The sequence below is a fragment of the Leuciscus leuciscus genome (assembly GCF_965113295.1).
Source record: "Leuciscus leuciscus genome assembly, chromosome: 3".
NCBI lineage: Eukaryota > Metazoa > Chordata > Actinopteri > Cypriniformes > Leuciscidae > Leuciscus > Leuciscus leuciscus.
In genome coordinates this window covers 59716266-59740000 of record NC_138727.1, presented here as the reverse complement: position 1 = coordinate 59740000, position 23735 = coordinate 59716266, and the positions used below count along the sequence as shown (strand labels likewise).

Below are 23735 nucleotides of genomic sequence, written 5' to 3'. Positions count from 1 at the left end.
AGCCCACACACAGAGTCGGCTAGACCAGCTAATCTTCCTGACCGAGGAAGAGGACGAGACGGACACAACGCTACAACAGGAAGTTGAAAGACTTCAAAGAGCCCTGGACGATCTTCGTCTGCACACAGATCAAAGACAGCAGTCGGAGGAAAACACCCGGAAGGAACTCAACGAAAGGCTCCAACGGGCTGAAGCTCTCCTTGAGAGAGCAGAGACTAAAATCCATCAGCTCATTCAGCAGAGACACGATCTCGAAGACGAACTAGACATGGTTCGCAGAGAACTGAGACATGCTTACAGTTTCAACCGCGACCGGGAAGGGGAAGAACATCTCACACCATTTCCCCCTTCCAGCGAGTCTGCGCCTTTCAGCCACACACCCAGAGCTGGAAAGGGGGGCGAAAGCCCACTGCACAACACCACGCCTGTCAGCCAAACACCAAGAGCTGTAAAGGGTCAGAATCCTCTCCAGACGGATTGGGCCCCCAGCAACAGCTCTCGTCCAACAAACCTCAACAAGATGGCCAGAAACATTCCTACGTTTGCCGGAGACTGCAGTGTTCATGCGTACCTTCAAGACATTGACTTTCACCTGCAAACTGTCGCCAACGCGACAGCTTGGGACAAATTGTACCTGGTAAGAATCACCTCAAGCAGAGAGGTGCGTAGTTTTCTGGATCGCCAACCACAGCCTGTCAAAGCAGATTACAAGCAACTGCGACAAGCGTTGATCCGCGAATTCTCTGACCCAGAATCAGACCAAGGGTTTATCACGGCCCTCGACGTGAAACAGGCCCGACTTGAACACCCACACTCCTATTATGACCGACTCCGACAAACGTTCTTCGGAGCAACCAACACACCAGATATGGAAGAAGATATAACCTTTAGAACTTTGTTTCTGCGGAACCTGCATAGCACCGTGAGTAAACATCTCGGCGTGCTCGTCTGCCCACGAACCATGTCTACTCGAGAACTCAGAGACTTAGCCCACAAGGCTTACACCAAGCAAAGGGCCATGGATGAAAAGACGGTAAAGACACACACAATTCACTCCGTCTCTGAGCACCGCTCAGAACCAGACAGCAGGTGGCGGCACGACTGTGACGGTGCCCGTCCAAAGCGTCGGACCGACCGCTCAGAAAGATTCTGGAACCAGCATCACCCGCCGTCCAGAACTCCAAGCCCAGACCGTCGAACCTGTAACCACTCTCTCCAGAACACTGGTGAGGCAGAGTCTTCTTACATCACAGATGAAGACAGTGCAGCCACGTCTGACACAGACACAGAAAACGAACACTGACACCTACTGCTTCAAGGTCCTGACTGACCTGCAGTTGAGTAACCAAACCAATGTCTGCGCCACATACAGACAAACCCATCCACCCACCCTAACCATTGCAGTGATTACACAGCACAAACGAACTTTACCAACTACACTGCACGCCTCAGAGCCGCTAAAACGCTACCTCCGCTGTGTACAAAGAAAGTCATGCGGGCCTCTGATGAACAGACTTTTCCTATGCCACCACTTACCCCTCCACCACCCTCACAGGCCATCCGAGCTCACTGACAACCAGTGCCTCAGACAGCTGTCTGCCACCACGCACATGCTGCGTTCACAAGACTTCAATACGCATTGTGCACCTGTTGCCATCACAGCGCCACAGCTCGTAAAGCCACAAAGCACAAGGGGGGGGGGCAGGCGTAACAATGACGCCACATGTGCCAAAAAGCCATGCATGGGACATCAAAGCATGTGGCATACCAACCTCAGCGAACCAAAAAGACTGTCCTAAACCAACTAAGGACCTCCATCGCTGGAATTTTTTTTTTTCTCCTTCTCTCTCTCTCTCTCCCTATCGCCTCTAACAGGATGCAGGCCGCAGTGGTTCGCGACAAAGCAGCCACCATCCACACTCACCAGGTCTGGCATCCGACATCGCATGGAGAGAGAACACCCCCGACTCCTGACTGCCAAGGCAGGACTCACACTCAGAGAAGTCTAGCACGGTGATGTGCATCTCCACGGTCACCGACAACGCCCTGACACTCGTTGTGCCTATTTGTTGTTCAACGAATTCCATCCCGAATTTCGTTTAACAAAAAGGGGGAATGTAGCCACAACGACATCTGCTTCTCGCGTTAAGTGATCATATGGGAAGACACATCGTCTTGTGTCCGTACTGGTTAATAATTGCCCCACGAGGAGCAATTTGCCAGCGCCAGTTCGGCTGGCCTCGTGACATTCCAGAAGACACACACACACACACACACACACACACACACACTCGTGGACTTTCAACCAGAAACCCACCACGAGATGCAACTGAAGCACATTTCCATATATGGACTTCCACATAGTAAAATTTCATTTTACCATTCATTACAAATTTATAATAGAGGTGTGGTTTGCTAGAGTAAAATCTTTAATTCCGAAGATTCATTGAAAGGAAATCACTCCATAGTGTCTTGTAACTCGAACCTGGTCATAAACTTTTATGGCTCCAAAGCTGCAGCTCATCCAGCTCCTTTGCGAGCCAACATTCCAACACCTTAACACACATGGAACATTTCAGAGAAAACTCTTCAAATGTTTGATATGTATTCCTGTGTTTCTCAAGTGTCTTCACATGCCATAACGGAAATACTGACCATTTTATTGTGTGTTTAAGCAAGCTTTATTTGTGTGTAATGATGCATATGAACATAATGTTATGTGTGTCCAATATCTACCTGTAATTCTTGGTATCTGTCTGACCGCCCTGTTTTAATTCAACCAGTCCCGCACATAGTATTACAGTAAGATGTATTGTTCCAGGTGTACAATCTTAAGAAGAAATATGAATTCTTTCTCTCATAAGACATATGGTGAAAGTAGGCGTTTTCTTCTTCACACAAAGAGAATTTTCCCGCTTCAGAAAAGACAATCTGATTCGCTGTCGTTCCAAGAGAAGGCGTAAACAGATGTTTGTTAAAAGGCAGAAACCCCCTTCATCTCTTCTCTTCTCTTCTCTTCTCTTCTCTTCTCTCCTCTCTTCCAACTCAACTCATCCAACTTCTCTGGACCCTCTTCCTCGGCGCAGCGTTTCTCCAAGGAACATCTGAAGGAGGCCCTGGCCTTCTCCTCGGACCAACACATGTTCGAGTCGTAGCTCCCGTTCGTTGCAACTAAGATTTCCAGCCTCTCCCATCCCGGGAGACGAATCTGAACTTTTCCGGTAACGTTAAATTCAAGTGAGCCTTTACATCGTTTTTCGAAACGACCCAGAAGAAGAAGCTAGACGCAAACCAGCCGGACACGCGCACGCGCGTCCCCTTTTCAGCATCACACTGAAAGAGTACCACATCTCGCAAGTATATTGATTCCTATAAAAGCTGTTCCAGGTGTCTAGGTCTTAGGTCTGTGGTTTAAGTTACCCTCTATCTTCCCTCTATATCTTTCTTTCTTTCATTCCATTTTCATTCCGATCACGTCATGCTATGTTTTATGTTTTTGTTCGGTTAAATGTTTAAATGTTTAAATGTTTATGTGTTTGTTTGCATTTTTACGTACGTTTATATTTGTAGTTTATAATCTCTAGCGTGTGCCATTTTATTAATAAACCCATTTATACTTTTAACTGTCTCTGTGTTTGAAAACCCACTTTTTATAAAGTCAATGAAACAAAAGATCTATAAAGCTACAGGCTCTATAATATTAGACTACATTCAGTAGTTTTAATTAATAAACTCAATAAAGTTTAATGTTCTTGGCCAGAACCTAAACTTTAGTGGAGTTTGTGAATACCCCTTCTTAACTGTACTGACCTTACATCTACTCGCTGGCCGAGTTAAAGGTTGGTCAGACCAGTTACAGAACGAGGCATTTCCTATAAAAAAAATAAATAAATAAATGTACATGCGACTTATGAATTATGACCATGAGTCATAGATATTAATATTCCAAGATTCCCCATATTCTTGAGCTAATTCATATTTACCCAGATGCATATTCGCTACACCTTACATATCTGTGGGGTATTTTGAGCTAAAACTTCACATACACACTCTGGGGACATCAAATACTTATTTTACATCTTTCGAAAAGCGCATTATACAATCCCTTTAATATACACAGTAATGAAATTTCTTCAACAGTCAATAAAACAGCATGAACTGAAGTAAAAGACTGAAAATACCAAATCTGTGCCAAGATTCTTACCAGGAATCATCAGCAGAGTGAAAGTCCAGATGATCTTCATTCTTCTCTCTTATTAAATGATCTTCTCTGTTGTTAGTAGATTCAGTTCTTCTGAAGCTCTCGATGTGTGTTCAGAAGAGTTTTGAGTGTTTCTTTCCTGGTTACATGTTTAATATGAAGAGCTGAACGTGACAGAGACGCCCACTTCCCCTGAGAGAGAGAGAGAGAGAGAGAGAGAGAGGGGGGGGGGGGGAGGGGAGAGAGAGAGAGAGAGCGAGAGAGAGAGAGAGAGAGGGGGGAGCGACAGAGAGAGAGAGAGAGAGAGAGAGAGAGGGGGGGGGGAGAGGGGGGGAGCGACAGAGAGAGAGAGAGAGAGAGAGAGAGAGAGAGAGAGAGAGAGAGAGAGAGAGAGGTTAATAATGCAGGAAGTGAAAGTAAGACACTGATGGACACACACAAACAGCAGCGGTTCACACGGTCTCCTATAAATGCATGCTTCTTATTGATTAATTATTATACTGTATATTACCAGTGAGAATACCAATTACACTTTAAGATTGGACTTTTAATAATCATCCAAACATCATTAACGTGGACAAAAATGTAAGACTCAACAAACTTCTTTTATGTCTTTAAGTTAATTATAGTATCATCAAATATGATTTAAATGAATTCACATTCATAAAACTCACGGTCTGTTGAGTTTTCCAGCGTATCTTTGTTTGAATGACTCTTTTAGCGTCTCCTTCAGTGAATCTGATCTCCACATATGAAACACATCAGACAAAACCTGCTGGAAACCACAAACCATGAAAGAGTGACACTCGTTTCACTGAATCTGAAGTGGCATCAAATTTGAAATGAGCTCATTTAGTGGATAAAAGTGTACAATTTCTCCATTTAAACATTTGTTATGTTATCTATGTTCTATTGTGAATAAAATATTGCCTCATGTGATTTGAAAGTCTTTTAGTTTTCATTTTCTTCAAATTTAAAAAATCGTCCCAACTTTTCTGGAATTCGGGTTGTACATGAACTCTCAGTCAACCAGCAGATTCAATGCAAACAATTAAAATAAAACAATTCAAAGTAAAAGGTGAACATAAAGTCACGTGAAAATGTACAAAATGTAAGATACTCATACAACCACCATAACTGATACATCAGGAAGTTTACATGTTGAGGTACCGAGGCTCAGACCCGTGTGTTATAAGAAGGCAAACGCTTTCTAATCTGAACATCTGCAGTGTTTCTTCTCTGTCTCTCCTCAGATCATCAGAGGATCATCAGCTGAAGTCTGAGTCTGATTGATGCTTCACTTTAACAGGCAGTTCTGGATTCAGCACCACGGACAGCAGCTGTCAATCAAACTTCAGCATCACTGATGACAGATTAACTACACACACTGGACAAAGAGTGAATGCTGAGAAATGTTTTTATCTGCATCTCTGACTTTAATCATAAAAACATCAGCATGAGCGATGAGTCCATGTAATTATAAAGTCGCCCATTATTAGAAAACCCTCATTCCTCCAGATTCACTCTTTCGTGTTAAACACACAGGAGGCACATAAATCAGTGTCATTTATAATGAATTAAAGTCATATTAATTAGAGCCGACCCACCCTGTCAGCTATCATAACACTACACAACACTCATTTCAATAAAACCAAGACATTTAACAGCCAATTACATTACCTCCGTGAAGTTGGCACCCCATAAAACGAAATAATCTCCAAAACTATGGCATTCGTTTGTGCTGATTTGTGGCGTAAAAACGAATGTTTGTGCTGGTTTGGTGTTAGAGATATTGAACATAATTTTTTTTGGTTGTGTGACGTCACTCTCCACCCCATGTTGTTCAAATCGCTCCAAACCGGTGTCATTCATTTGTGCTGCTTTGTGCCGTTAAAACAAACACTTTATCTTTTTTCCTGTCGCAGACATAACAAATTTAATTCGGGAGCTGTGACGTCACTCAACTCAACTCAACTCAACTTTATTTATATAGCACCACTAAAAACAACGGTTGTTGACCAAGGCGCTGTACATTATTGCACATAACATTGGAATTAACACCATTTACAACATAAAATAAAGGACAAAACACAGAACATATCAGACACCGCACAAATCAGCTACAATTATAAGCCAAAGAAAAATGATAGGTTTCGAGTTTAGCTTTAAACTCATGTAGTGTAGTGGCAGTTCTAATAAAAACAGGTAGACTGTTCCAAAGCTCGATCTCCTCTTGTTTTTAATCTGACCCGCGGAACATTTAACAGTCTCTGGTTGGATGACCTAAGAGACCTTCCAGGATTGTGGATGGAAAAACGTATACAGGAGCCAATCCATTCAAGGATTTAAAAACCAGCATCAAAACTTTAAAATCAATTCTGTAACGGATTGGGAGCCAGTACAGAGATTTAAGAACAGGGGTAATGTGCTCTCGTTTGCGCACACCAGTAAGGAGCCTAGCAGCTGCATTCTGCACCATTTGCAGATGGTTAAAAGTTGCTTGGTTAGTGCCCAAATACAGGGAATTACAATAGTCAAGCCTTGTCGAAATAAAAGCATGAATCACCCTTTCAAAGTCTTTAAAAGAAAGAAATGATTTAACTTTGGCTAGGACTCTGAGATGAAAAAAAAAACTGGTTTTGACTACCGTACTAATCTGTTTGTCAAATTTGAGAGCACTATCGAAAACCACGCCCAGATTCTTCACTAATGGTTTCACACATGGAGATAAGGAGCCAAAATTTGAGCAAAGGGAGCTAGCAGCTTCTGATGGTTCAAAAACTATAATCTCAGTTTTGCCTTCATTAAGGTGAAGAACATTTAGGGACATCCAGGCATTTACCTCTGCTAGACAAGCCAACAGAGTATCTAAACCCATGTTATTTGATTCCAGGGGCAAATAGACTTGTGTATCGTCAGCATAACTATGAAAGATGTCGTCATGTTTCCTAAAAATCTACCCCAGGGGAAGCATATACAAGGAGAATAAAATCGGAGCAAGGATAGAACCTTGAGGAACCCCACACGTAAGAGGCGCTGCCCACTCTCCTCCCCATTTCGTCTAAATTGCACAAAAACTGTGTCGTTCGTTTGTGCCGATTGTGCCGTTGAAAGAAACATTGTATCTATATCACCTCCTTTAGAAATAACAAATTTATTTCGGGAGCTGTGACGTCACTCTCCACCCCACCTCATCTAAATCGCACCAAACCGGTGTCATTCGTTTCTGCTATGGTTTGTGCCGTTGAAAGAAACAATGAAACTACAATCCCCTCTTAAACATAAAAAAATAAACTTTTTAAGTACAGTAACATAACTGTCCATCCATCTCGTCTACAAACCTGTCTGGCTTGTGCTCGCACAGGGCCGCTGCTGTCATTGTTCTTTTCTTTAGATATGGGAATGTTTTAGTTTAGATTTGTGCTAGATATTGACATTTGGTCTTTATATAATCACTAATGCACAATGATATGTAATGTACTGTCACTACTCTGGCTGTAGGCTACGCGTGACTGATGCTTTAATTTTGTATTAAAATAAAATAAAATAACCAATTTTTTTTTTTTTTTTTTTTTTTTAATTGTGTAGTGCCTTAAGTTTTCTGAATACTTTTAACAGCTTACAGACATTTAAAGTCTGTCTTTATTCTTTTCATTTTATGGGGTGCCAACTTCACGGAGGTCATTACATTTGCCACTAGATGGAGCCGAAGGTTTAAATGACTCATCTGATGAACAGGACGAACAGGACATTACAAACACAAACTCTAAAGAGATTCAAAGAGACTTTATTTATTTAATAACTGGATTAATAAAAGACTAATCCAATAACAAATAAAAACAACAACAACAACAACAACTCTTTACCAGAGAATAAATCCAGCAGGAAAAAATTACATTTGAACATCAAGACATTTTATAACACACACTGAGCTTGTGCTTCCCTTTGATACTGTCAAATCCAAAGTCATTCCACATTCAACAGAAGTATTTGTGATATCTATATTTCAAACAACCTGAATAAAAATATTTTTGATAATATTACACAAATTCACAGCATCTCTTTAAGGAGTGGAAAGTGTGTGTCCATCGTTTCTACAGAAACCAGTTCCTGTTTTTATGACATACAAGAGCCTGAAGCGCATCTCGGTTCGAGTAAAAGAATATAAAGAGCAAGAGCCAAAGAAAACCACAAGCTGAAAACCACAAGAGAAACGTACTCGGTTACTAACGTAACCTTGGTTCTCTCTAGAAGAGGTCTCTCGTACTGCGTAAGATATCTTACGCTAGGGGAAAATCCTTTTCCGCGAGATATTGAAGCCAAAAATTATCCTTAATTTTGTAATAATGCAAAACGCATTGCAGCAGCAATGCAGACATAGGCGAGACAGCTCGCGCGCCTATTGGCTGCTCTGCGGCAACTGCAGCAGCCTATCGAGCGAGGCCTGGCGTGACGCCAGACCCAATCAGGGCACTTCGCGCCCGCTGCGTCACGTCCCGCCGAAATGGCCGTGGTCTAGGCCTATAAATATCGCTCGCAGGCAGCTATTATCTGGTTTTTCATCATCGAAGCAACCAGAGCGTGTGCATGCACGGCAAGATACGCAGTACTCGTTCCCTCTTCTAGAGAGAACCGAGGTTACGTTAGTAACCGAGTACGTTCTCTTACGAGAGGTCTCTCGTACTGCGTAAGATATCTTACGCTAGGGGACCCAATGTAAAACGCCGTGCATGCTGAGATCTGACACCAAAGACCCAAGGGCGAAAGCCCGGGGTACATATAGTGCACAATCACTCAGTGAACTCACAGAGAGTCCGGGAAGAAGGAGGGGTGCAGCCTCACTTTTCCACATAAAGTAGCGTCGAAGGGACGCAAATTTCATCATACAGACAGGGCGGGGTACGGCCTGAACTGATGGGAAAAAATGTGGGTCTTACACAGTTTGCCCAGCTTTAAACTGTCGAACATTGAGCTGTGCTCAGCAAACGCAGCATTCTGAGCTGAACGCATCAGGTCAGATAATACTGGTGGTTTAGACCGACAGCAGCCTGGCCTGCAGGGCGGGAACCTCTAGGTTATAAAACCTTATAAATGTAGACGGGGAGGCCCAGCCTGCCGCCATACAAATATCTTGCAAGGCAATCCCACTTGACCAGGCCCACGAAGAGGCCATGCCTCTCGTGGAATGCACTCTGACACCCAAAGGGCACTGCATGCCCTTGGAGGCGTATGCCAGCGCTATAGCATCAACTATCCATCTGGATAGGCTCTGTTTCGACGCGGCTAGTCCCTTAGAACGTCCGCTAAACGAAACAAAGAGCTGTTCCGTCTGTCTGAAAACAGACGAGCGAGACACATAAGCTCGTAATGCCCTGACTGGGCAAAGGAGGCTCGCGTCTCTTTCCTCATCAGGGACCGGTAGGGCTGACAGAGAGATAATCTGCGCCCTAAACGGTGTGTTGAGGGATTTTGGAACATAACCGTGCTTAGGTTTGAGTATAACTTTTGAGTCATTGGGCCCAAACTCCATGCACGCCGCGCTCACAGAGAGCGCGTGCCGATCCCCTATGCGCTTCACTGAAGCGAGAGCCAGCAAAAACACCGTTTTGAAAGACAGGTGTTTCAAATCGATTGACTGCAAAGGCTCAAATGGCGCACCTTTCATGGCTTCCAGAACCGTAGAAAGGTCCCATACGGGGACTGAGGGAGGTCTGGGAGGATTCAGTCTCTTAGCTCCTCTAAGGAAGCGGATGACTAAATCGTTCCTTCCTATTGACTGACCAAGCGTTGTTTCTGAGAACGCTGCTATAGCCGCCACATAAACTTTGAGCGTGGAGGGGGCCCTGCCCCCATCCAACAGCTCTTGTAGGAAGGAAAGCACCTCCGTCACATCACAGTTTGTGGGTGACACACCACGGGCTGTGCACCAGCCCGAAAACACTGACCATTTCGAAGAATAGAGTCGTCTTGTAGACGGAGCTCTAGCCTGCGTGATCGTGTTTAATACTCCTTTAGGGAGTCCAACATGTACCCGTTGATGGCCCAGACATGAAGGGACCATAGTTCCGGGTGAGGATGCCAGATCGAGCCGCGGGCCTGTGAGAGGAGATCTCTCCTCACTGGTACTGGCCACGGGGCAGTACTTGCTAACTGCATCACGGCTGGGAACCAAGGTTGGTTTTTCCAGAACGGTGCTACCAGCAGTACTGAGCATCCTTCTTCCCTGATCCGTTCTATCACCTGAGGCAGGAGAGAGACGGGGGGAAAAGCATAGAGCGGGCGGCGGGGCCACACATGGGACAGCGCGCTCCTGCTCTTGGAGAAAAATTCTTGACAGTGAGCGTTTTCTTGAGACGCAAACAGGTCCACTTTCGCTCTGCCGAATTTCTTCCACAGCAGTTGGACTGTCTGATGCCGCCCTGGCGATTTATGTAGGACACCACAGACATGTTGTCCGAACGGACCAAGACGTGGTGACCTTTTATTTGGGGACAAAAACGCGTCAGCGCGTTGTCTACTGCCAGCATTTCGAGGCAGTTTATGTGCAGGAGCTTCTCCCGTTCTGACCACTGGCCGAAGAACGGTCTGCCCTCGAGCAGCGCTCCCCATCCCGAAGTGGACGCGTCCGTGGACACCACTTTCACCCTCGAGGAAGTCCCCAGGCTTACACCTGATTGGTACCAGTCGTTCGCTTTCCACACTGCAAAAAATGCTTTTCTTACTTAGTATTTTTGTTTTGTTTCCAGTCCAAATATCTAAAAATTCTTAAATCAAGAAGCATTTACTAGAGAAGTAAAATGACATAAGAAATTCTATTTTGTTTTAAGGTAAAAAGAAAGTACTTTAAGTAATTTTGGCTTAAAACAAGCAAAATTATCTGCCAATGGGGTAAGCAAAAAAATCTGAATAAGAATGGAAAACAAGAAAAAAAATCTGAATTCGAAAAAAAAACCAAGATTTTTTTGCTTACCCCATTGGCAGATAATTTTGCTTGTTTTAAACAAAAATTACTTAAAGTACTTACTTTTTACCTTAAAACAAAATAGAATTTCTTATGTCATTTTACTTCTCTAGTAAATGCTTCTTGATTTAAGAATTTTTAGATATTTGGACTGGAAACAAAACAAAAATACTAACTAAGAAAGCATTTTTTGCAGTGCAGGGTTTCAGAGCTGTAACGCATTTCTGATTGACCCTGAGGCGAAGCAAACCGGGTGGCCACGCTTCGCGTGGGACTCGCGCTTTCAGCCAAAACTGCAGCGGGCGCATGCGTAGCAGACCCAGCTGGAGCACTGACGATGCTGAGGCCATGAGACCTAGCATCTTCTGAAAACTTTTGAGCGGGACAGACGCGCCGCAGCGAAAAGAGTTCGCTGTGCGTCGAATGTCTACCGCGCGCTGTTGTGATAGTCGCGCTATCATGGATAGTGAGTCCAGTTCTGTGCCCAGGAAAGATATTTTCTGGCTGGGTGACAGGGAGCTCTTCGCCCAATTGACACTCAGACCCAAATCCTCGAGGTGATCGAGTAAAATGGTCGTGTGTTCTATGAGCACTGTGCGAGATTGCGCTAGAATCAGCCAATCGTCCAAATAGTTCAGCACTCGCATGCCTCTCATTCTGAGGGGTGCGAGCGCCGCGTCCATGCACTTCGTAAATGTACGGGGTGCTAGGGACAAACCGAACGGCAGGACTGTGTACTGATATGCCTGGCCCTCGAAGGCGAATCTCAAATATCGCCTGTGACGTGACGCTATCTGTATTTGAAAATACGCGTCTTTCAGATCTATTGACACAAACCAATCTCCTTGGCGAATCTGCACAAGGATTTGCCTGGTCGTGAGCATCCTGAACTGTCGCTTCACAAGCACTTTGTTCAGCTGCCTTAGATCTAGTATGGGTCTGAGACCCCCGTCTTTTTTCGGTACCAGGAAGTATCTGCTGTATAGCCCTCCCTCGCTCTGATCTTGAGAGAGAGGTTCTATGGCCCCTTTGCTCAATAGTTTCGTCACTTCGGCTCGAAGTAGATGTGCTACTTCTGTTTTTACCGTGGTCTCGACGCGCGCCACATAGCGGCGAGGGCGTCGGCGAAACTGCAGCGAATAGCCTCTTTCTATAATGTTCAGCACCCACTTCGAAACCCCGGGTAGCTTTGCCCATGCGTCTGCATGGATAGCTAGGGGTCGAATACGAAGCGCGCTCCGCTCGCTCAGCGATGGAGAAGCTTCGGTGTGCTGTAACACAAGCGTGTCGCTCGTGACATTTGAGGCATGGGGCGCGCTGATGACAGCGGGCAGATTGCCCGCGCTCGACTCCTCTACGGTGGTTAACCGCGAGGGGGAGGGCTGGGCGGTTCCCGTGGGAACTGTCATGTCTATGTGTGGATGTGGGCGCGGGACAGCGGGCACATTTATCACACCGAAAGCATCGTTCGCTTGCGTGAAGCGAGTGCACGTTGGTTTCGTTTTTACAGAAACCGTGAGACATGCATAACGTGGTGTTAGTGGGCACTGGGTAGTGGGCACGTTCACCATGTTTGAAGCGCAACCGATCTGAGTCGGTTTTATGTGCGCGAGCCCTGTGTGACAGGCTGTGCTTATGTGTAGGGATGGGCACTGGGCAGTGGGCATTCTTACTACACACGAAACACCATCGGCCGTGGCCGGGACACCAGAAAATACACTCTTTTGGGGATTTATCTGGGTAGCCGTGAAAACGGCATTTGTGTGCAGGCAAGCGGGTGACAGAACCGACTTGTTGGCTGCAGAAAACACTGGAACAGTCACATTTTCTGGAACTGGACGAGCGAATAGCTTTGGTGTGAGTCCGGCCGCAGCGGGACTGGAACACCGTCGTTTTCCTAGCTGTGCTAGGACGACTTCGGGGCCTCGGGCTTCACCGTGATCCTAGGTCGCGAGCCGCGTCCTGCGGGGCGGCGACCGGATGAGCGGGAGCGCGGTCTCGCGCTTCTGGCCTGGCGGCGTTGTGAAGTGGAGGCAGTGGACGGTGGCTGTGGCTGTGAGCTCTGAGCAGACGGTTTCGCACGGCCTGCTGCAGAGCTGGAGCGCTTCGGGAGGAAGTGCTTCATGGCCTGAGACGCTTTCTGTACCTCTGCGAATCTCTCCGCGAAATCTTTGACGGAGGATCCAAAGAGGCCTGTGGCGGAAAGCGGGGCGTCGAGGAACGCGGTGCGTTCAGACTCGGCCATTTCCGAGAGCGTCAGCCAGAGATGTCTCTCAGATACGGTTAGAGAAGCCATAGTCCGTCCAATGGCTTGCGCTGCGGACTTAGTACCACGAAGAGCGAGGTCCGTGGCACTCCTTAAGTCCGGCACACAGATCGCGTCAGGTCCTTCCTCATCCAGCTTACGGAGGAGATCGGCCTGGAAGATCTGGAGCGTTGCCATGGTGTGCAACGCTGACGCAGCTTGCCCGGCGGCGGAGAAAGCGCGGTGGAGCAAGCTCGACGTCGTGCGGCAAGCTTTAGAGGGTAGGGCCGGCTTAGCGCGCCGTCCAGCGGAGGGCGGGCATAAGTGGGCCGCTATCGCCTCTTCAACCGGCGGCAGCGAGAGGTATCCTCTGTTCTTGGCATCGTCAACGGCGGAGAATGCCAAAGAAACAGCAGGACGCACTCTAGCAGAATAGGGGGCGCTCCAGGACTTGGCGACTTCTTCGTGTAACTCAGGAAGAAAAGGCGCCGGTCTGGACACAGGCGAAGCGCGCTCCCCAGGCAGGAAAAATCCATCCAGCCGGTTGTGAGCGGGCTGCTCAGGCGAAGACCACTCGAGGCCGAGGCTCGCCGCGGCCTGTGCGAGTACTCGCATGAGTTCCGTCTCAATAGAAGCTCTCTTGCCTGACGAAGTGCGGGCAGGGGGTGCGGGGTCCTCAGAGCCCGCCCAATCCTCACTGCCTGACGCCAGGATAGAGCAGGAATCATCCTCTCCCAGCAGGGCTTCCTCATCCGCGATATCAACGGAAGCGGCGGCAGACGGCGGCCGCTGTCCGTCAGGAAGCGAAACAGAAGAAGCCGGGGAAGCAAGCGGGCGAACCGGCGAGCTTTGGCGGCTGAGGGAGGGTTCCGGGGCCCGCTGGGCACGGCGCTTTTTACGGCGCGACGCCGCGGCGGGCGGGGGAGCAGTCTCGGTGAAGACGGCTAGGCGAGTCCTCAGAGTCGCCATTGCCATCAGCTCGCAGTGAGGGCATCCGCCGTCAGCGAGCGCGAGAGCTGCATGTTCCTCACCCAGGCAGGAAACGCAGATCACGTGGCGGTCCCCGTCGCTGAGTGTGGCTCTGCACGAGCCGCAGGAAGGCATCTTTAAAAAGACGCTAGCTCTTTTAGAAAATGTGTGTCGCGGCGGCGACACACACACACACAGAAATACAGTGCAAATAAAAGAGAAGGATATAAGCGCCGGAAAGCGCAGCAGGAAGGCAGGAAGGCGGCGCGGCCAGCGACTTCAGTGACTCGTCCCGCTGAAGGTGCTCTCTCTCGACGGCGCGGCTTCTAATCCAGCTCCAGCGATGCGTGTGCTTCGCTTGAAGGATGAAAAATCAGATAATAGCTGCCTGCGAGCGATATTTATAGGCCTAGACCACGCCCATTTCGGCGGGACGTGACGCAGCGGGCGCGAAGTGCCCTGATTGGGTCTGGCGTCACGCCAGGCCTCGCTCGATAGGCTGCTGCAGTTGCCGCAGAGCAGCCAATAGGCGCGCGAGCTGTCTCGCCTATGTCTGCATTGCTGCTGCAACGCGTTTTGCATTATTACAAAATTAAGGATAATTTTTGGCTTCAATATCTCGCGGAAAAGGATTTTCCCCTAGCGTAAGATATCTTACGCAGTACGAGAGACCTCTCGTAAGAGAACCGTTTCTCTTCAGCTCACTGACCACATATATCCTGCAAAACCTTACAAACACATTTCAGCACAGCAAACCAACTCACACTCCCTCTAGATCATGTAGAATCTAGTTTAATCTATTAGATAATAGTCATTTTGAAGTTTAAGAGTAATGTGTTGAACTCAATATATAAATGCATAAAGTATTTTTGTGATTTAAAATTATGATTCACCGTGAACGTGGTTTCCACTCTTTCAACAATTATAGGATGTTTACAGATATTCTGTCATTGATTTGTGGCTCATTGTATTTATTTAATTTGATCAGTTTTTAAAAGTATTTTTTTTAAACCACAAATGGATCATTTGTAAATCATAAACATTTTTCAGCCTTTTCCTCATTAAACACAGTAAATGTTTAAGGTGAATTACTGAACGATCAGCTCTTTATTGTCTTCTGTTCATCTTCTGTCTCTCTCTGTTCAGTCTCATGTGTCTCTCTGTGGGTTTCCTGAATACGTCAGTTTGTTCGTAGAAAATAACTAAAATTAGAGCTAGTTGAACCTTTACCTGTTCTCTGTGGCTTTGAGATGGTCGGAAAATGTCCTGTTCATTACGCAAACACAAACACCACAGAGTTCATGAAACAGCTCATGACAAAAAGATATTCATAGCATTTTTCTTTTATTTTGAAACACTTTTAATAATAAAAAACTGATAATACTAATAACTTCAGTGAATGAAGACCCAGACTCACTGTTTCACTGTGTCTCTTCCGATGATGAGATCATCCTTAAGATCTCAACACAACATCAGCGATGAACAACAGTGAGATGCATCTGACAAAACATTTTAAAATGTCCAGCATCACCTCATCTTAATAAACACTCAGTCAAAGTGAATCCTCCAATCAGCAGCAGAGTCAAACACAAAGAAACAATGTTGTTCAAAGAGAAATCTGAAAACACACAAACACATTACGGAGAAACGGGGACGTAATCACATGTATGAAAAAAAAATATATATATACTGTATATAGATAAATTAAAATATATATATATATATATATATACTGTATATATATAGATAAAAAAATAAAAAAATAAATATAGATATCTGCAGTCTTTAGCGTCTGTCACTTGTGCGCCTCTTGAGGTCAGGGGAGTGAGGTTTACACGCACGGCTTTTACTTTACTACCATTGATACATTTCTATATCACAACTAGAGACCGTTTCATGTACATAACAAAAACAAAACAAAACAAAGAATATTCAATATGCTATGTTAGGCCTATAATTGTCCTATAGAAAGATTTATATGAGAATGTGCATAAGATATCATTATATAACTATCAAAAATTGTGAAAAAGTCATAAATAATGTCTCAGTTACTTACGTAACATCGGTTCCCTGAGGAAACAAGTATTGCGTCTTTGCTAGATGCTATGGGGAAAACTGCTTTTTCTCCAAATTTTTAATCCTTTAATTCAAAAACACAGTGCCACTGTACAGCCATAACAAAGCGCCTATTGGCTGGGCAATGGGTACTGCATGAACCTATGGCAAAGCAGCGTGTCTGCGCAAGCCAATTGCGCCGCATCCCGCTGAGAGAGCGCAGAACCCGCCTAAAGGGGCAGGGGCTATAAAAGCAGCTCATATTCTCCATAGGTATCAGGTTTAATTCGACTGAAGCGATGAACGTCATACGATGAATGTATGAAATGACATACCAAGGCCGTCTACAAAATAATAGTTTCCATTTTCTCAGGTAACCAGGGTTACGCAAGTAACCGAGACTTTCCCTTTCAAAACCTTTACTCGTATTGTGTCTTTGCTAGACGCTACGGGAAACCAATCTAATCACGGTGTACTATGTAAGCAGAACGACATGTTTTATGGCCCTAGCCTGGGACGCTTGGGTAAGGGTCCCTAGGCAGTAGGGCTAGGGAAGGGCAAATGATACCCAGCAAAAGAGGGGCTCGGACTGTTGTCGGAGAATCCGGAGAGGTAATAGTGTGTTGAGCTCAATCTGAGGTCAACTCCAACTAGACAGAGAGGATTTGTGCCGGCCGCCACACAGATGTCGCCAATAGACCCACCCCTGGACCACACCCAGGAAGAGGTCACACCTCTGGTGGAGTGCGCTCTGACGCCGATGTGGCATTGAAGGCCCACCGAAAGCGTAAGCCAACGTGATATCCACTATCCAGCGGGATAGTCTCTGCTTCGTGACTGGAAGCCCTTTGGTGCGGCCACTGAAGCATACAAAGAGCTGCTTTAACTGTCTGAAATGGGCAGAGTGCTGTATATATACTCTTAAGGTCAGAACAGGGCAGAGTAAGGAAAGTTGACGCTCGTCTTCCGAATCGGGAAGAGTGGACAGCGTAATAACTTGTGCTCTGAACGGAGTAGAGAGCACTTTGGGCACGTCTTGAGGCCTTCTGATGCCTTGGCTTGAGGACAACCATAAGGTGGTTAGGCCCAAACTCGAGGCAGGAAGCAATGAAGCTTGCATGTCGCCCACTCGCTTGACCGATGCTAATGCTAACAGCAGTGCAGTCTTAACCCTCTGAGGTCGAGAAACGCGCCGACGCGTTTTGCTGGATTTTTTTCACATAGCAGCAACATAAACTTAAATGAATCCGTCATTTATGGTTATACAGAAAAAAGAAATATAAAAAAATAATCTGTGATATTTCTACTTTTGTATGTGTCCACTTACAATCAAATCAAAACATTGTGCTTTTGTAAAATAAAGAAAATAAACAGGGTGTGCGTTCTGCCTCTCCGTCGCGGTGAACTTTTTTTTCTTGAGCACGTCTATAAACTGAAACAAAACTCAGCGAATACTTGTCTCACATTTATGAGCCATATACCTTTATACACATTTAAGTGTGTACTTTTAAATGATTGGATTCAAACTGAAAACAAATATTCTCTGTTTAAGTAATTTGTATAAAACCAACAGGATGTCCAGTATCTCAAACGCTTGCTAATTACTTTTTAATTCGACACGCCCACTCGCGCAAAAGTGATTCACATGCAAATCTCCACATGGGACGCGAACGCCCTCGTTACCTCAAACACAAAACACCAAAACACTTCACAAGTCTCTGCTTTTCGTCGAGTTTGGAAGACACGCTGTGAGCTTACATGGATTTACCTCAGAAGAAGAAGAACGCGATTTGAAGACAAGAAAGATGTAAGGTAAGAAATTCTTACTTATTAGTTAATGGTATTGTTGCATAAACTTCACATTGCAGTTGAACTGTTGCTAGATATATGGTGAATATTATACTATTTAGACCCGTGTTTCCTGTTAAATACTGTTTGTGGATATCTGCTCAAACATAGATATGTATAACCATAATGTTTAATATTTTGGAGCGCGATGGCGTTTGAATGTATCATATTTTGGAGCGCGATTGCGTTTGAAAGGAAAAATGCACCAAACATTAGGCTTTATGTTTTTACTATTATCTCATTTCATATCATCATAACGAATGGAAACATTTGAAGTAACATATGATAATCAATATATTTTTCTCTAGCGTAGTTGTTCTTGAAATCTTTTGGAAGATTTAATTTATTGTTATTATTATTTTATGCAGCACTGCGTAGCCTATGCCTACAAGGCACAACAAACCTGGTGTTCATTATATATTGTTGGAAACGTGTGTGTGTGTGTATTCTGTGAATTTTAAAAAGAAATTTTAACCAGAAAAATCTAAAATCTATTCCCAAAATCGTGCAGCCCTACAGTTTCTCTTGATATCAGTATGTTCACAGTTTTTTCTTTTTTTTTTTCTTTCAGGGACCAGATGCAACTGAGTCCTGCTGACTTCAACATTCACATGAGTCTCTGTACATGAACATGGTAAAGTGAAAATCAAACACCTTGGAAATGAAAGGTATGTTTTTAGGAATGGCACAAAGGTCTCTGTCTTTGGATCATTGTTTTCAATGTGCTCTTTTGTCATTTGTATTTTTGGATTGTGTTGTGTTGTAAATAAATCCAAACAATCTAAAAGCCATTCTTTTTTAAATCTCCTCATTCTTTGTGCAAGGTTGCTCTGAATGACAGGGCCTGATCGCTCCTAATAGGGCAGTTAGGGGAGTGTCTTTGTCTTTCTCAGGTGTTAAAACCTTACATATTCATGAGATGATCACGCCTCTTCGCATATGGCTTTGTCACACAAAACACGTCTTAGAAATTTTAAATCAATATATTGTCTTATCTGAATGAGCAGTCAGGGTGATTTTCACATAGTTTTGGAGCAAATATTCCAGGCTATGTCATACAATTTTCAAAAGTCTTGTGAAGAAATAATCAGTATGGGTTTCATGGCCTTATTTCAGTGAGAATTTTTTTTGGTATTTTCACAAACCACGCATAAATGTCATTATCTCAAAACTACAAACTTTTACATACATGCTGCTGATATATTATTGTAGCAGAGTTTGTGCTGAATACAGTGTAATTAGACTTTAGCCATGAAAATGTCACTAGTAACAGAAAAAAACACAAATGTCAGAGCATGTCACACCACCTCCAGAGCCCAGAAAACAGCTCAGACCTCAGAGGGTTAACCCTCTGGGGACCAAGCTGTTTTTGGGGCCCTTGAGATGTTCTGACATGCTCTGACATTTGTGCTTTTTTCAGTTATTTATAAACATGTTAATGGCAAAGGTGTAAATTCACTCTATATAGCACAAACAGGCCTACCATAATATGCGAGCAACATGTATGTAGATGTTTGTATTTTTAAGAGAATAATGTTTATGCGTGGTTATTTAAAAAAATAAAAATGAAAGTTGCTGAAATAAGACCACAAAACTCATACAAAATATGTGCCCACAAGACTTTTGACTAATGGATGTTGTCCCTTTCAGTTCTAGCTTCAAAATTATGTGAAAATAGTCTTGCTTTATCGTTCACAAAAAAAAAAACATTGATTTAAATGGTGTAAAACAGGTTTTGCTTGGAAAGCCAATATGCGAGGGGGAGGAGTAGTTTACACCTTAGTCCCACCCACTCTGCATAATGACTCTGCATAATTAGCCATTCATTCAGGTGTGACACTGACTGAGCCACAATGCAAAGACAAAATATATATTTTGAAGAAGACTTATATTGACCATTTAAGATTTTGCTTACATCTATCTTGTAAATATGTTTTGCTATTTTATTAAAAAGGTTACAATTACAACAATAATTACAATTTCAGCAATATTTCTGCAAAAAAGTACTCTTTCTTTGTAAAAAAAAAAAAAAAAAAGATTATAGGCCTACATTTTATCATATGTATTCATTAGTTTGAATATAGCCAACATTGGAACATCTTAGTCTATGACTTTATTTTTGACAAAATAGTATTTTATATATATTCAGAAAAGCTTATTTGATGTGACAGTATATTCTACAGTAAAAACTGTACCCAAATCTAGTCAACAAAATGTTGTCTTTCATACTTCGCCTGACTGTAACGCAGTAACTGTAACTGTAAAAGCAGTTTATTCTTTCACACACAGACGCGCGATTCATATTTAGGCTAAACACTCTTTACAAATAGACGCGCGATTCATATTATAGAAACGCGATTCATCTTTTTGTTTACATAAGCCTACAACGTTATTCCATAACGTTATTCCACATTAACACTTGAGAAAGGATAACTTAGCCTACCTCACTCCTCAGCGGGATCTGCTCCTCATATCAGCACGGAAAATTTTCTCCATAAGGTAGGCTATATTATGCCTCTTTGTTTACAGCTGATGTGGGGGCGTTTCACAGACTGAAATGGTTCTCAGAATTTGCGTTTGAATAGCACGCGCTCTCCGAGGCGTGGTCAAATTACTTTTGAATGGCTCCTAATGAGCTCGACTGGAGTCGCTCTCTTTTTATACAGATTACAGAAGCTGATAATATTTGTTTTTTATATAAATTACTTCATTTAAAAGCTGCGATCTCAAGCTTTATGCCCGTGGGTCTGTTTGCCTGTTTGACTGAATTTTCGCGGAGTTATAGATAATTTTCGAACGCGTTTCAAATGGGAGTTTACTGACAGAGAGAAGGCAGAAATAGCATCATGTTAGTTTTTCTTTATTTGTCAAAAAGCAAAACACTTTATTTGTATTGTGAGTATACAGAAAAAAAATAGAAACTGAACAGGATCGATTGATGTATTACACGAAAATGAAAGATCAAAATTAACAGAGCATTTTGTGTTTATTTTTCATTGCTAAAAAAAAAAACGAGCAAAACGCGTGGGCGCGTTTTTGGTCCCCAGAGGGTTAAGCAACAGTGGCCGGAGCTTGGCCGACTGTAGCGGCTCGAAAGGAGGCCCTTTGAGGGCCCTAAGGACCGTAGATAGATCCTAAGAGGGTATGGTAAGAGGACGAGGTGGGTTGAGCCTCCTTGCCCCTTTCAGAAAGCAAACGACCAGGTCACTGCTACCCTGAGACTGGCCGACCACAGGAGCATGGTGTGCTGCTATGGCCGCCACATAGACCTTGAGCGTGGAGGGGGTGTGGCCCGTGTCCATTAGCTCTTGTAGGAAGGAAAGTACGAGAAGTACTTTGCATGATAAAGGGTCCTGGTTCCGGACTGGACACCAGTCAGAGAAAACAGACCACTTAAGAGCATAGAGACATCTCGTGGACAGAGCTCTAGCCTCTGAGATAGTATTCAGGACTCTCGCTTGAGAGGTCCTTATGTTCCCGTTTAGGGGCCATACGTGGAGGGCCCACATCGTGGGTCAGGGATGCCATAGTTTGTCCCATTCGTCATTCCCCACCCTTTCTTCAGGGGAATTTGCCATGGGGCTGCTGCAGGCAGCTGAATCAACTCGGGGAACTAAGCATGTGTCCGCCAGAGAGGGGCCACCAGAACGACGGCATGCCAGTCTTCCCTGATCCATTTGATGACCTGAGGGAGCAGCGCGACCGGGGGAAAGGCATAAAGGGAGAGGCTGGGCCATTATAGGATATTGGGGTCGACCTCTGTCTTGCCGAAGATGCTACAGATTGTTTGAATCGTCTTGGCATGGAAGGAGCATTCCACTGGGAACACATTTTACTGGCACAGCATGTCTGTTGGTTCAGTCTGCCCGGCACATGCAACGCTCGCAGGTTGCGTAAGGCCCATAATAGAAGGTGTCGGGCTAGTCTGTCCAGATGCCACAACTTGAGGCCACCTTGGTGGTTTATGTAGGACACTACCGCCATGTTGTCCGACCGGACTAGGATGTGGTGTCCTATTAGGTCTGAAAGGAAGGTTTTCAGGGCCAGAAAAACCTGCTCTGAACGAAATGACGAGCCGCTGAACAGTCTGAGCGCGCTCGTGGGTTAGCCACGCCCTCATTCTGGGCTGAGTCTTGAACCGCTCCAAGGAATTTTCTGTCTGGGTGATCTCTTGGCTGGATTGAGTCAGAGTCCTAGGCATTTCAAATGGCTGAGGAGCACAGATTAGTGAGAAATTAATTCCTCCTATGACTAGGCTGTTGGGGGTTGTTATAGGCTATGTTGGGGATATTTAATTTAATTTTATCAATCAATAAATTCCACTAGAAACAAACCTTGTTGTATTATTTTAATTTAATACTGTGAAGCTGCTTTGATACAATCTGTATTGTGAAAAGCGCTATACAAATATACTTGACTTGACTTGACTTGACTAGGCCAAGATGAGCCAGCCGTCGAGTTGATTCAGGATGTGCATCCTCTTCTGTCTCAGGGGGAAAAGTGCTGAATCCATGCACTTTGTAAAAGTGAAAAGGGTGTTTGAAGGAACACTCAAGACTTTTGGAGGGTGGTGCGGCCGCAGCGAGACTTAAAACCTGCCCTTTACCTTCCTGGTTTTTCTGGCAACTCGATGTAGCAGAGGTGGAGTGTTTTAACTCTTTTAATATACTCGACGGATTGCCACAGGGGAGATGTTGAAATCAGCTGGCTGGAACACACGCTGATCAAAGTCTGCTGGTTGCTGGTCTGCCTGATTGCAGGAGAGCACTCGTTCCACTGTCTGACTTTTTCAACGGCGAGAAGGAGACTTAACGAGGTAAGTTTGTCACTAAAGGAGAATAAATCTGATTCCTATGGCGAATATGAGCCCGGCCAATAGGCATGCTCAGATTGCTACACTGTTATGGCTGGGCAGTGGCACTGCGTATTTGAAATAAAGGCTTCAAAATTTCAGAGAAATGGGAGTTTTCCCCATGCCATCTACAGAGTACGAGTAAACGTTTAGAAAGGGAACCTATATTATTAGTATAAATCTTCAAAAAGATCAGGGACTTACCCATATTAACAGTGAGGTTGACTTTAGTGATGATGTGAGATCCACACCAGTAAATCCCAGAATCCTCTTCTCTCAGATCAGTGATGTTTACAGTAAAGACTCCAGTAGAAGCTTCATCACTGAAAGAGAATCGATCATCTCTGATTGTCTCCAATGAAACTCCATCCTTCACACACATGGAGGGTTCATGTGCTTTGCAGAAGCATTTCTGATGTTCATCATGATGTTTGCACTGGATTGACACGTCGTCTCCTTCATACTTAGTCAAGTTCAGCTCTGGAAATATTAGAAATATAAGAACATCAATTCACAGCCATAGTTTCACATATTCAGATGTATAAACCTTCCTCATCCTCGTTCATGATGACGATCAGATGAGTGTAAAGATAATTCACGTCTC

General features: G+C 44.5%; 2 protein-coding genes and 1 long non-coding RNA gene across 3 annotated transcripts in view; 2 read left to right on the top strand and 1 right to left on the bottom strand.

Moving 5' to 3' along the window:
* The window catches only part of LOC309493716 (polymeric immunoglobulin receptor-like), a 223154-nt gene extending 214832 nt beyond the window's left edge, over positions 1–8322 (bottom strand). The window contains exons 1-3 of the mRNA XM_082162926.1: positions 7336–8322; positions 4876–6117; positions 4205–4393 (exon numbers count right to left, since the gene is read on the bottom strand). Coding sequence (XP_082019052.1) covers positions 4205–4244 — 40 coding nt within the window. The 5' untranslated portion in view covers positions 4245–4393; positions 4876–6117; positions 7336–8322. The remainder of the gene's footprint in view (positions 1–4204; positions 4394–4875; positions 6118–7335) is intronic.
* The window catches only part of LOC309493708 (B-cell receptor CD22-like), a 273995-nt gene that overhangs the window by 62566 nt on the left and 187694 nt on the right, over positions 1–23735 (top strand). The window lies entirely within an intron of this gene.
* LOC309493992 overlaps positions 1–23735 on the top strand; it is a 138752-nt gene that overhangs the window by 49478 nt on the left and 65539 nt on the right. The window lies entirely within an intron of this gene.